The sequence below is a fragment of the Neurospora tetrasperma genome (genome assembly GCF_000213175.1).
Source record: "Neurospora tetrasperma FGSC 2508 unplaced genomic scaffold NEUTE1scaffold_4, whole genome shotgun sequence".
Taxonomy (NCBI): domain Eukaryota; kingdom Fungi; phylum Ascomycota; class Sordariomycetes; order Sordariales; family Sordariaceae; genus Neurospora; species Neurospora tetrasperma.
Window position 1 is genome coordinate 246,911 of NW_009799102.1, and position 13,483 is coordinate 260,393.

General features: G+C 51.8%; 3 protein-coding genes across 3 annotated transcripts; 2 read left to right on the forward strand and 1 right to left on the reverse strand.

The window, feature by feature from the left end:
- Positions 1–409: 409 nt before the first annotated feature.
- Positions 410–2,499, forward strand: NEUTE1DRAFT_83089 (uncharacterized protein; the record flags this gene model as incomplete). Its single annotated transcript, XM_009853438.1, has 6 exons — positions 410–764; positions 849–1,058; positions 1,176–1,401; positions 1,510–1,717; positions 1,830–1,977; positions 2,186–2,499. The coding sequence occupies 6 exons, from the start codon at positions 443–445 to the stop codon at positions 2,497–2,499; spliced, it is 1,428 nt and encodes a 475-aa protein (XP_009851740.1).
- Positions 2,500–3,070: 571 nt separating this feature from the next.
- NEUTE1DRAFT_83093 (ATP-dependent RNA helicase has-1) lies at positions 3,071–5,186 on the reverse strand (the record flags this gene model as incomplete). Its single annotated transcript, XM_009853439.1, has 2 exons — positions 3,071–3,429; positions 3,495–5,186. 2 exons carry the CDS (start codon positions 5,109–5,111, stop codon positions 3,310–3,312), a joined length of 1,737 nt encoding a protein of 578 aa, XP_009851741.1.
- Positions 5,187–10,939: 5,753 nt separating this feature from the next.
- On the forward strand, positions 10,940–13,090 carry NEUTE1DRAFT_83096 (fructose-2,6-bisphosphatase; the record flags this gene model as incomplete). Its single annotated transcript, XM_009853440.1, has 4 exons — positions 10,940–11,194; positions 11,268–11,857; positions 11,911–12,024; positions 12,088–13,090. The coding sequence occupies 4 exons, from the start codon at positions 11,089–11,091 to the stop codon at positions 12,619–12,621; spliced, it is 1,344 nt and encodes a 447-aa protein (XP_009851742.1).
- Positions 13,091–13,483: the final 393 nt, after the last annotated feature.

Below are 13,483 nucleotides of genomic sequence, written 5' to 3' on the forward strand. Positions count from 1 at the left end.
ACAAACATCTGTTTGTTTACCCGTCAGCTCCGCCGAGTGTTGCAGTCACACAGCCCTTCATTTGGCAGGCTGACTGACTGACCTACTCAAACTCACGGCACCTTGCTTCTCAACGTCCTGTTCCGCTTGTTCACAGTTGCACCACCGAGGGCCAAGGACTGGACACTACTGGGCAGAGCAGCACTGCAGACGTCAAACCTATCACCGGCCGGTCGTATCCTTCTTCTTTCCCAGAAGTAGCATTCGGGACCTGCTCCTTATCTTTGTGGTCGCCCCGGGACAACATCCACTTGTTTTTTTCTTCTCTCCCTCTCTTTTCCAAACGCAACTGGCACAGTCCCTCCTTTTCCCCCTCTATTCCAAGTCCAGTTTCTTCATTCTTTTCCCATCTATCCGGCCTCTCTTTGTCTCTGGAAACAGTCGAAGGGAAAAAACCGGCAGCATGTTACCCACCCTAGGCACCATGGCCTACGGCCTCTACAGCCTCCTCCTAACCTCCACCATCCTCGTTGGTGCCGCCTCCATAAACCTCACTCCCACCGAACGCTACCTTCAAGACTCGGCCCCCAAGTTGGCCGGTATCAAATACACCGTCCCCAAGGCCGTCCTCGGATCGCATCCCAACACCCGCAAGCTCGAAGTCGCCCATTCCTTCCAAACCCTCCAAGGCGTCTCCCACTCCATCGGCGGCTCCAGCAGCGGCACCACCCCCCGCGCCGTGAACCGCCGCTCCGCCGCCTCCATCCTCGGCCAACACCAACGCCGTCTGCGCCAAAACTCCGTCCACACCCACGGTAGCCATGGTGGCGGCGGTGGCGGCGGTAGCGGCGGCGACGACGAGGGAGAAGAAGGCTCCGCCTACGGCTACGAAAACGTCACAGTCACCACCGCCTACGGCACCCAATACGCCGCCGAAGTACACTGGAACTCCGTCCCCCTCTTACTGCTTCTCGACACGGGCTCCTCCGACACGTGGGCCATCACCCACAACTTTTCCTGTCTCGATTACCTTGGGAACGACGTCCCGCAAAAGACGTGCGGGTTCGGTCCCGCTTACAGTTTACCTCCTCCCCCTACACACACTTCTCCTGTTCCTATTCCTATCATCCCTGGTAGCAATGCCACCAATTCTTCTTCTTCTCCTTCTTCGCCGTCGGGGCCGGCAAAGGCAGAAGAACCAGACCTCTGGAACCCATATGGCCCTACGGACCCGCAGACGCACATGTTCATTCAGTACGGCGACGGGGAGATCGTCACGGGTCCGATGGGCTTTGCGGATATCACGGTCGGGAACATCACTGTGAGGAAACAGCAGGTGGCGTTGGCGGAAAGGACGTTTTGGTTTGGGAATAATTTGACGAGTGGGTTGATGGGGTTGGCGTTTCCGAGTTTGACGAATGCGTATTTAGGGGGGATGCCCACCGGGTCTGGGTCTGGGTCTGGGTCTGGGAGTGGTGAGGGGGGGAGAGGGGAGGAGAGGGGGGGAGAAGGAGGTGATGGAAGTGGAAGTGGACTAGGCGGTGGTGATGGGCATGAATCCTACAACCAGCTTTACTACCCGCCGTTGTTCACGAGTATGGTCAACCAGGGGTCGGTACCGCCGCTGTTTAGTATCACGATTGATCGGAATGCTAGCTCGGGGTTGTTGGCTTGGGGTGGGTTGCCGCCTGCTACGGGGCTGGAGAAGGGGAAGGATGTGGAGTTGGATATGATTATTGTGAGTTTTTATTATCCCTGTCCTGGCAGTGACTGGCCCCAGAACAGAGATAAAGAAGAGAAGAACTTTGGGGAAAGAGGCTGTGATGATAACTGACCAAGGATCAAAACAGACAAACCTAATCGACGTCCCCGAGACCGCCTACGACTACTCCTTCTACACCGTCATTCCGGACGGGTGGCAATTCGGCCCCAACACCAACACGAGAAAATTCCCTTATATCGTCGACAGCGGAACGACCCTCTGCTACCTCCCGTCTGGTATGTCTCTTTTAACCTCCTTTCCCCCCTCTCCCCCTCTTAATCTCCTTTTTCCCCCTTTTAACCTCCTTTTCTCTCCTTTTCTCCTCTTTTCTCCCTCCCCCCCCCACCTCTTCCTCCTTTTCTTCCCCCCCCCCCCTTTTCCCCCTTCCTCTTGTCCCTCCTCTTCCATCCAATACTAACCCCCGCCCCCCCCCTTTTCGTACAGCCGAAGCCCAACAAATCAACACGGCATTCAACCCCCCCGCCATCTACCTCTGGATGTACGGCGCCTACTTCACCTCCTGCGACGCCATCGTGCCGCGCGTGGGTGTGATCTTGGGCGGGAAGACGTTTTACTTGAATCCTGTCGACTTGATCAATCAGGACATGGTCGATCCGTTGACGGGGCTGTGCATGACGGCCATTGCGGACGGGGGCGCGGGGCCGTATATCTTGGGGGATGTGTTTATGCAGAATGCGTTGACGGTTTTCGATGTGGGGAGGGGGAAGATGAGGTTTTTGGGGAGGGAGTTTTATTGAGTTTGTTTGTCAACGGGGGGATATGAGGGAGGGGAAGGGAAGTGATGGGAGGTGAAGGGAAGGGAGGGGAAAGGAAAGGGGGGGAATTGGGGACGAGGTGAAATTGTTAAAGTTGTTGGGTTGGTTCGTTTCGGGGAGTTTCCGTCTCTTATGTAGTTCAGGTTCGGGGGTCGATTGGGGCTGCAGATAGAATAGGTCCTGATGTAGGTCGTTCGAAATAGTAGACTGTCATCAGTTGGTTGTCTCAGGCTTTGTTGTTGGAGGTTAGTGTTGAGTTGGTACCGATATCTAGCTGATCTGGGTACTTATTGACTTTGTATCCCTACAAAGGAACCTTGATTGAGTGTGACACTCAGGACCTCCATGCTTTCCGTCTGCTATGTCAACGTAATGATGTTTCCAGTTTGTAGTAAAATGGATATGCTGTTGCCAGTTCAAGGTATTTTCTCTATCGTTCATCAAATGGAAACTGTCAGCAAGAAACTACTCTGTATCCTCGGATGGAAAGACGCCCAAGGTTAACCTTAACGGCACAGCGTGGAAAACATCACACCAACGGAAAGCAACGTAAAGTAAGAATTAATTGTTGATTTGAAGCCCCCCAGTTTTACTTTTCAACCAAAAACGCCTTGGAAGCTTGCGCAAACAACAACAAGAAACAACAGCAAGTGAGCAACACAAAAGAAAACACCACTATGCTCCACACCGAATGCCCGATGGATATCTAAGAGAGAACATTGACAAATCATCCCCTTTTCGTATTCTAACCAACAACAACAACAACAAGACGAACACCGAATCCCGCCTCGCTTAGTGGCGGTTCTGCTTCGGTTGGCTACCATACGCTCTCCTGCTCGTCTGCTTCTTGTCACGCGACATGCTGGAGGCCAGGGTGATGTCTACCCTGGGAGGAGTGGAGAAGCCGAAGGACTGTTTTTGGTTTGTTAGTGACTGTTCTGCTATGGAGAAAGAAAGGAAGAGAAGAGAAAACATACCTTGGCCACCTTGACCAAGTCAAGCTTATGGATATCAAACACCGACCGCAAACTGTGCGAAGCGTAGGCGTGGAGATACGACCTGTAACCATCCTTGGCACTCTGGTTAAGGTAGTAGTTCTGGCCGATCAGCTTCTCCAGCTGGGACTGAACGTTGAGAATCTTGCTCTTGGGGAAGTCGTATTCCACCACGGGGACCTTGGCGGCCTTGAGATGGGCGAGGAAACCCAACTCGTTGGGCTGGAGGAAGAGCAGCGAACGGCCCTTGGTGTTGTTACCACGGGCGGTACGACCGACGCGGTGAATGTAGTCGCGCGGGTCATCAGGAGGATCGAACTGGACGATCCAGTCAACGGCCGGGATATCGAGACCACGAGCGGCAACGTCCGTGCAGATGAGGGTGCCCTGCTTGGCGTTGCAGAATTCGAAAAAGGTGTTTGTGCGCTTCTGCTGCTTCTGCTTGCCGTGGAGATCGAGAACCTGGAGATCGATGTACTGGAGCAGTTCGGAGTAGTACTTGACCGAGTTGCAGGACGAGAAGAAGACAATGACCTTCTTCTTCTGCATCTTCTTGAGGAAAGAGAAGAGGAGCAGGAAGCGCTTGTCGGCGTCGACAACAACGTAGCCTTGGTCCAGACCCTCGACCGTGCTGAACTGCTTCTCCTCATCGACGTTGACGTAAAGAGGACCGGGACGGAGCGAGATACGGGCGAGATCCTCGACCTTGGTGGTTTGTGTGGCGGAGAAGAGCATGGTCTGACGGTCCTCCTTGGGCAGAATCTTGATAATCTGGCGCATTTCGTCCTCGAAACCAATCTCGAGAATACGGTCGGCCTCGTCGATGATGAGCGATCGCATGTTCTTGAACACAAAGGGAGTGTTTTGCAGGTGATCGAGCAGACGACCGGGGGTAGCAATGAGCAGGTTGACGCCCTTGCCCAGCTTCTCGGCCTCAGCACGACGGTTGGCACCACCAATGACGACGCCGTATGTTTGGGAGTGGTTCTTCATGAGCTCGCGGGCGACGCCGAAGATCTGGAGGGCCAATTCGCGGGTAGGCGTAACAACGATGGCGCCGGTACCGTTTCTCGGCTTGAAGCGCAGGGAGCTGAGCATCTCGATGGCGGGAATGAGGAAAGCGAGGGTCTTGCCGGAACCGGTCTTGGCCGCACCGAGGACGTCCTTGCCGGCGAGCAGAGGCGGGATACCTCTCCTCTGGATCTCGGTCATCTTGGTGAAGCCCATCTCAGCAATGGCCTTCATGGTCTTGTCGGACAGGTTGAGCTCGGAGAAGTCGGTGGCATTGGTCGCGATGGACGGGGCGATGAGGGAGTCGTTGGTCTTTGTAAGTTCGTCGCCGGCCTCAGCGTCCTTGTCGTCGCTGTCCTCCTTGTCCTCGTTGCCGGTGGGGATGACCTCGTCGCCATCTTGTTGTTCCTCCGCCTTTTGGGCATCGTTCTCCTCCTCGGGGGTGGTGTCCTCGACGACCTCTTCGGCGGCCTTCTTCTCCTTCTTGTCCTTCTTCACCTTCTTGGTCTTCTTGTCGGTGGCGGCACCATCTTCGGTCGCAATCTTGGCGTCCTTGAGCTTGCGCTTCTTGCTGAGTTCGGAAGCCATCGTGATGGCGTGGGGGGGTGGTGCTGTCGGTGGGTGGTTGCGATACTCTGGGAAAAGGGCGTCGCAATGGTTCCGTTCAAATTCCCAGCGAGTCGAATCTGTTATCCTTCCTCTGCCTTCTCTTTCGCTGGGGATTTTTTTCTTATCGCTTGTTCGATAACCAGGGATTACACCAGGCGGTGAAAATTTTGCCAATTCTGCCCTCTTCTCCTGGTGAAAACCTGGTCTGTGCGCTACAGCCGTCCCATTGCCGGCTCCACTTTTGACTGCAGATCAGCCGAACCCCAGAACCCAATTGCTTGTGAGCGTCGAGAACTTCATTTCCTCTTATTTTCAAATCTAGATCATGCTGTTCCCTTTTTCGGATTCTTTCAACATCTTAACGCTTTCCACCTCTCTCGTGATCAGTCCACCTGTCGTAACTACGATATAACTCAGTATAACCACACTTTCTCAGTCTTTCGAATTTGAAGTCCCTCTCCCGGAATGAGGCTCTGAATGTCATCCATGATGGCATTGCTCTACACTGCGGACATGCAAACGCTGTACAGTACCTCTAAGATCCTGGCATTGCAGTGTTCTTCTTATGTTACAGTTTCATTACAAAGGTTTAGTGGATTGAAACAGACCAGTCAATGGCCTGGTGGACTTTGCAGTTCCTGTCCAGTGGACGACTTCGAAGGTATTGACAAAAGTCCAAAGTCAGACTACGGGTTGCCTTGATCAACAATAAATGATTCGGGTCATCCGTAAAAAATTCCAGGCTGTGGGACACAGGGCGCGAGATTGGAACGTACCAGCCAGCTTCGAATCCAGGTCCCTGGGTTGGAAGTGTCACTCGCCGACAGGCTCCTGGGTCGATACATGACAGTATACATGGCAGATAAATATCTTCGCATCATTACATTGGCTGAGTGAAGTTTCATGAACCCCTCCCAATTCCTTCATATTCTCAAGGCTGACGGGATGCTATCTTGGTCACGTCGGAAGTAACAACACCTTCATTACATAAAAACATGATCATTTTTCATGGAGTTGGCCGAGTCACAAGTTTGGTTCGGTCTTTGGCTCACTGCTGCCTTGGGTCGCATCATTCCATGGCCTAAAGCCGAGAATGGTTCCAATAGGAGGTATCAGCACGGAAGTTGATTTCCATCATATAATCTGGTCCCATGGCCTTATTCTTCAACACTCGCTCAACACCACGGGCAGACACCACGGAAACAATCCAGAAGGCATTTCATAACATAAACTCGGACAAGAACTTCCGGTTCTTGAATCGAAACCACGTTTATGTCAAATCTCGATGCACGCTGTATCTCACTTCCCCGTCTTTCTGCTGCCAAGTGGTGCCCCAGGAGGCGTAGACACGGCTCAAGCCGATCGGGCTGGTAATTTGGCTTCGAATTGACCAGACTAGCTCCCGCTTGCCCCTTGCGATTGACTTTGGCTAGTAAACAAGGCATGGGGTCTCGAGCTACGTACACTATGAGCCTTGCTTGTAGGGCTGGACTGTGGGAGCAGAGGACATGGATGGAAGAAGTAACGGGAGATACCGTTGGATCGTTCCTTGTATGCCATAACAACCGATAGGTAGACCATAAGACTTTTCGTCTGTAAAGGGTTTCGTTCGATGGAACTCATCAACACCTAACATCAATACTTGGTCGATCTTGCCTGGTCATACGAGCATCTCCTAGTAGTGTACGTAGGTAGATAATACACTACACAAACACTAACTAAACCCGTAAGCTTTCACAGCATGAACCTGGAAACAATTGCATGGTACTCCTACTGGATAGTTAGGCCAGAAGTGAACAACCAACAAGAAAAGAACCATCCATTCTTTCTTTCTCGCCACTGTTGTGTTGTCAGCCAGCCCTGTAAGCACCTAGGTAGGTAAGCTTCCCCCATGATTTTGTACAAGTAGTCCTGGCACACCCGAATAGTTAACCGGCTTGGCGTCGAACTAAGCTTGGCATGCCCAGGGTTAAAGGAACGATCCGAACCCGAACGGACGTCGTCGGTTCGTCGGTTCGTCGGTTGGAAGATCACCCACCCCCCTTGGCTTGGGAAGGTGTAAATTGCTAGGCGTCACTTGACCCGAGGAAAAAAAATAGGGGTCCGTCATTCCAGGTACCCGCGGCATGTTGCTGAAAATTTGTTTCAGTTGGAGCAGATGGGGACAATCTCCAGACAAGAACATAATCGTGTTGATCGACTTCGTATCAACAATCCAAACATACCTACAATAGCCGGGGCCTGCGCGGGTAGGGCAGCGTTTTTACTTTTCGTGATATCTCCACTTTGAAGGCTCGTTGCCTGATTGATTCAGCCTCAAATAAGAAGTGGAAAACATTATGAGCACATGTGTGTTTTCCAATGAACCGACGGCGGAAGAGGAGCAGTAAGAAACGAAGACGGGAGATTTGGTTAAGTACGTAAGGTAGGTAAGTAGGGAAAGGGTAACGGGTCCCTTATTGTTAAGTAGAGGTAGGTACTTCCTGTTGCGATTCAGTTTACACGTTGAAGGTGATTAGTCCTGTTGAAACTGAATCCAAGCCCTCAATTAACAGAACTGACAGACAACTGAACATCTCAGCTCAAATTCTCTTCGTGAACTTGTTTCCATGCTGTCGTCATTTCTGGTATTGATTCGTCTTTGGTCTGGGCTCTTGCGTGTACAAGTCGTCCACGCGTACGTGTAATTCTCGTTTGGGAATGAATGAACTGGGCGCGGGATGTTGTCTCCACCAGACTATTTCCCCCTGACAGCTGGGTGGATTCAGCGCACAGCATTTCTTTTACACCGCCCTGATGCCTTCCCAAAAAAGAAATGAAATCCCAAAAACACTCTTCAGGGTCCGTCGACAAAAAAGAATTTGGCGAATTCGGGGTTTCGGTCATATGACCGTGTCATCGTTCCCGCCTATTTGAGGGAGAGAGAGTCATGTGAACTGAACACTTGGGGGTTCAAAGTTTCAGAAGTGCAGGCAGGAGGAACTGCACCGCCATCTTTCACCTTTCCGCGGGGTTGAATGCTGCTTATGTCGGAGAATTAATCTTCAGGCGGGCACCTCTTTCCTAACCTGCCTGCCTGCCTGCCTGCCTGCCTGCCTGCCCCCGCTCATATTTCGGGCGAAATCGATGCTTGAGAACCGTAATGGCTTCACTCCCGCTTGTATTCTCAGCTGATAGCGGGATGTCTTCTTCTTAAGTCGGCTTCTTTTCGATGCGATCGATGGTTCCTGGCAGTGTTTCGTTACATGGTTCGATCCGGCCGTGTTCGTGTACCCCACATTTTTCTCTTTTTCAACCTTTTACCTTTCCCATGGAACTCGACTGTGCACAACGGACAGGACAGGTTCCTGCAGAAGCACAAGTGGGCAAACAAAGGCAAGTAGAACAGGTGGAAGATGAAAGTAGACGCAATGATAAGTCGATGTTATTCAGTTGTCTCTTATATGGTCTTCACCTCCAGTCTTGAAGGTTTGATATGGTTTCCCCCACGAATTTCTGTCGCTGTCATTACACGTACAGTAGCGTTACACCAAACTCCGCGGCCTCCGCTTGAGGGGCAAATGCACGTCATGATTGCTTTTCGGGTGTTCCGAGTTCAATGACTGGGCTGGGAATTTCTCGCCCAAAAACTGTAATTTTTTTCTTTCCCAGTTAATTGATTGATGATCCCGAACATTCATATTGCTTCTTTGGCCACCACCACCTCATGTTCAGTGAGTTGTTGGGAAAGATGCCTGGGATGAGATGATCCTACGGTACATCAGTGCATGTGCGCTTCTGCCGTTTGGGGTCGTTGTCGTTGTTGCCGTGCAGACCGTGATAACTAAGCCGCACGTCAACGGGCGAGCGGGAAGAGACCCCGAGATCGGTGTTGCCGAGCTCTACTTTCAAGTCTCGCATTAACGCGCTAAGCGCTGCCGTCTAACTGTATAAAGCTAGGGAAGGACTTTCTTTTAGCATACCGCCCTGAACCCCCACCATGGTCCCTGTGATCGCGGTTTGCTTTCTCCCGAGGAGAGAAGGGAAGGGTTCAACATGGCGGTCTGTCGGTGGAACCTGCAGAGCTTCTCAACTTTTCGTTCACGTGTACTACAGATTTGATGTTTACGATTTCCTACCTATTTTGGCATGCTCCAGACGGAAAGCTGAAAGATGTATGTATTCGGACTTTTTTTCTTATTGGCAACCCGGACCTGGAGTTTTAACGCACAGTTCAATAGCGAATGGAGGGGCAAGTTACACAGTCATCAGATGGTCAGGCGGGACTACTTCTGCTAGAACACCAGCTCACGGTTCGTCGTCCAAAGTGTCAAACACCGAACCGAGCGGTTGTCGCCTGCCTTGCGTGAGCTGTATCGCAGACGGAAAACAGCCATGACATGGAGAAGCAGCCATCTCCAGTCTTGGCAAGGTTCTTTGTGAGTCCCGTCTCTCTCCATCTCGTCAAGGGTGGGGTCCCGTCGGGAGTTGAAACGACGGGACTGGTGAGACTGGTGGTTGCTGACTGGAACTTGGAACACTGCAGTGTCTAGGTACGTAGGTAGAAGGCTGGAACCTTTTTGGCCCTGGCCTTGGCCCGGTGATGCTTGGCGTGAATTGGGCTGTGAGTCTTTCCATCTTTCTATTTTTCCTTCGCTTCAGAGTCAAGTCTTCCTTCCGATGTTTAGCCAAATGATGCCATCTTGGGGGGTTGTCTGCTGTTTGTGATCAATCCAAAACGTAAAAGGATTGTCATGTGTTGAGAGCAGACGGGAGTCATAGGTGGTGAAGAGTTGGATCGTGAATGATGGAATGTTACACTCTGACGGTTTTGTACGTAACGGCCGAACCGCCACGAAGAAAGGAAAAAAAAAGGTACACTACAGGGCAGAGGCAACTAACCCGGGTTGACCCATTCCAGCGGGTGGGCTTCCAGTGGGTGTCTCGGTGGACTCCCGCTGGCTTCCCTGTGCCCTGTGCCTTGCCTGCCCTACCAATGCAGCCCATTTGCACCCACTAGCATCCCATGCTTGCCCGCTTCAGGCCAGGTAATTCCACCGCAATTCCCGTCTTCCCTGAGAATTCCGATGGTGACGGAACCGCCAGGGACAAGGTGCCCAAAGGCCATGTCCTCGTGCCCGGTATCGTGTTTAAAAAAAAAAAAGTTCAAGAATCTTTTGGGGGTGACTGTTTCTATTTTGGACTTCCATAGTTAGTAATTACAACAACCAAAGGGAAGGTGTTCAGCTGTGCTTGTGGATCCTCAAAGAGGATGAGAGTTTGGATTTCGTAGTACCGTAGTATGTACATGGACTGGTACGTACTGCGGCAACAGGAACCGGCCATGGCGCAGGGCAGCTCTTGCTAAACAGGTACATCCATCCATCCGTTACCATTACCTTATCCTTATCGATCAATACCTACCTACTGTCATATTCCCGTTTCCATTCTTCAACATCCTTCACTTCTCCTCTTCACCTATTACTTACTTTTCTTCCCCTTTACTACTACTTCTTCTTCCCTCCCATCTTCTTCTTCGTCTTCATTCTTCTCCTTCCACAGCATTTTTCGCCGCTGCCATTGCTGTTGCTCGCCAGAGATCGTCCCCGATCCCCGTTCGGTTCTAGTCTCGCCGCCGCTGCCATCGCATCCGCCAACGACGTCCAGACTTGCCATCCCCACGTTTCCACCGGCAACGCCCTGCTACGTCGACGAACAGGTACCTGGAAAGCCTTTGCGCAAAACCGGCCTACCAACTGCCCTTGTTGTCAGCCAAGAAGTCCCCGGACACTGGCACTACCCCAACTCGACTTGCCTCACGCGATCAACTACTTCACCGTACTTGTCAACGACACTTGATCAGGACTACAAGAACTCGACGACTGCGCGCCCAATTCGGTGGCTACATGTACTCGCAGCGTTTCCTGCCCTTCCCTGACCTCGACCTTTTTCCCAGTACACAAGCACATCGGCAACCATGGCCCCTAGGACAAACGGCATTGGTGTGCAAGTTGAGAACACCCGCATCTGCGTGGTGATGGTGGGTCTCCCGGCCCGTGGAAAGAGCTACATCGCACAGAAAGGTACTATGCCATATCATCCAGCTTGCTTTCTTGTTCCATAGGGTCCAGTTGCTAACTCCAGTCCCTCTCCCAGCGCAACGCTATCTTGCCTGGCTCTCGATCCCCGCCGCTACATTCAATGTCGGCAACTACAGACGCACAGATGCCCCCCAACCGTCCGCCGACTTCTTCGAACCCAACAACCCGGAGGGAGAGCGCAAGCGTCGCGCTGCTGCCGAGGCTGCGGTAGCCGACATGCTCAGGTGGTTCAAGAAGGGAGGAGTTGTCGGCATCCTCGATGCCACCAATAGCACAAAAGAGAGGCGCAAATGGGTCCTCGATCTCATGACCCAAAACAACATTGAGGTCATCTTTGTCGAGTCCAAGTGCGATGACGAGAACATGATTATGGCCAACATCCGCGACGTCAAGACCACCAGTCCCGATTACCAGGGCCAAGATCCCGAAACCGCGGCGCTCGACTTCCGCAATCGCATACGCAACTACGAAAAGGTGTACAAATCGCTTAACCAAGACGGCGACGAGGAGGATTTGACTTTCCTCAAGATTATGAACGTGGGGAAGCAAGTCATCATCAACCGCATTCGCGACTACCTGCAGAGTCGTATTGTGTACTACCTCATGAACTTGCACATTCGCCCTCGAACAGTATGGCTGTCAAGGGTACGTATTTCCGCTTGTCCCTATCAGTTTGGCGGGATGCTAACGATTTGTAGCACGGCGAGTCCATGCTCAATCTCGAAGGCCGTATTGGTGGCGATGCCGAGCTATCGCACAGAGGTGAAGAGTACGCGCGGAAGCTCCCCGAGCTAGTAAGAGAATCCGTTGGTGTACGTTACTCCCTGCCCCGCACTCTTTGTTGTTGCACGACTCAGTCTAACATTCTTCCGCAGAGCGACCGCCCTTTGACAGTATGGACATCAACACTAAAGCGCACCATTGCCACGGCGCGCCACCTACCAAAACATTACAACCAGCTACAATGGAAGGCCCTGGACGAGCTCGACGCCGGCGTGTGCGACGGCATGACGTACCAAGAGATTGCGGACATGTACCCAGATGACTTCCAAGCGCGCGACGAAGACAAGTACAACTACCGGTATCGCGGAGGCGAAAGCTACCGCGATGTTGTGATCCGACTGGAGCCCATCATCATGGAGCTGGAGCGTAGTGAGGACATTCTCATCATCTCGCATCAGGCCGTCATCCGCTGCATATATGCATACTTTATGCAAAAACCGCAAGAAGAAAGCCCCTGGGTTCCCGTGCCGTTGCACACGCTGATAAAGCTGACACCGAGGGCGTATGGGACCGAGGTGCAGACTTACAAGGCCAACATCCAGGCTGTTAGCACGTGGAGAGGGAAGGGAAGCACGGCAAAGCACGAGGACCCTAGTCCCGAAAAGAGTCTTTTCCAGACTCACTAGGAGACGGAAAAACGAAGGAGGATAAAAGAACGACTACATACACATACACAAGGACGTTGATATATAATACCCCTTATTACTACTACCATATACCACGCTGCACTACAATACGAAGTTGCGGGTTCTTTCTACAGACGTTGGGAAAACATTTGGCACCACAGAAGGGTTTGGTTTGGTCTTGTCTTGTCGATTTCTTTTCGAGCGACGGCGGCACAAAAAAGCAGCGCGCGGAATCAACAAAAGAGAGACGGAGTGGGTTGCGGTCGCGGCTGGGCCTGGGCCGGTTGGAGTTCTTTTAGGTGTGGCTTGGGATTGGAATTCTTTTATCAGTTTGACTATTCCGAATGATGTGTTGTTGCAGTATGTGTAGCGGTATGTGTGACAGGCAAGAACGAGTTTTGGTTGACTTGACCATTAGCGAGATAGTACTAGCATAACGAACGAAAAGACACTCTCAGTACTTGCCTTTTGCCGTTCTGATGTTTATCCCGTGATGCCCCCCCCCCCCCCCCCTCCCCCCTCTTGATGACGTGGCGCGCCACCTAGACTATATGGTAGAAAAGGATGTCCAGGATGATCCAGTAATTGTAAAAGCTCCAACGGAGTGTGTATGGATTTGTTTTGACATTGACCCATGGTTACCTAAGTTCCTAACTGAAATACCAACGCCTGGCCTAGAGACCTTCTCTAGTAAAACGACCTTATTGATGATCCTTTCCATAAAACAATTCCCTAAAAAAATACGTTGTATTTATGGGACTTTCATACAGGATCATCCTCGAAATAGGCGAATCTACCCGGATGGAATATTTTATTCAGTCTTAGAAAGGGGTTTAGGACCATGATGGTACTTTACAAGTTA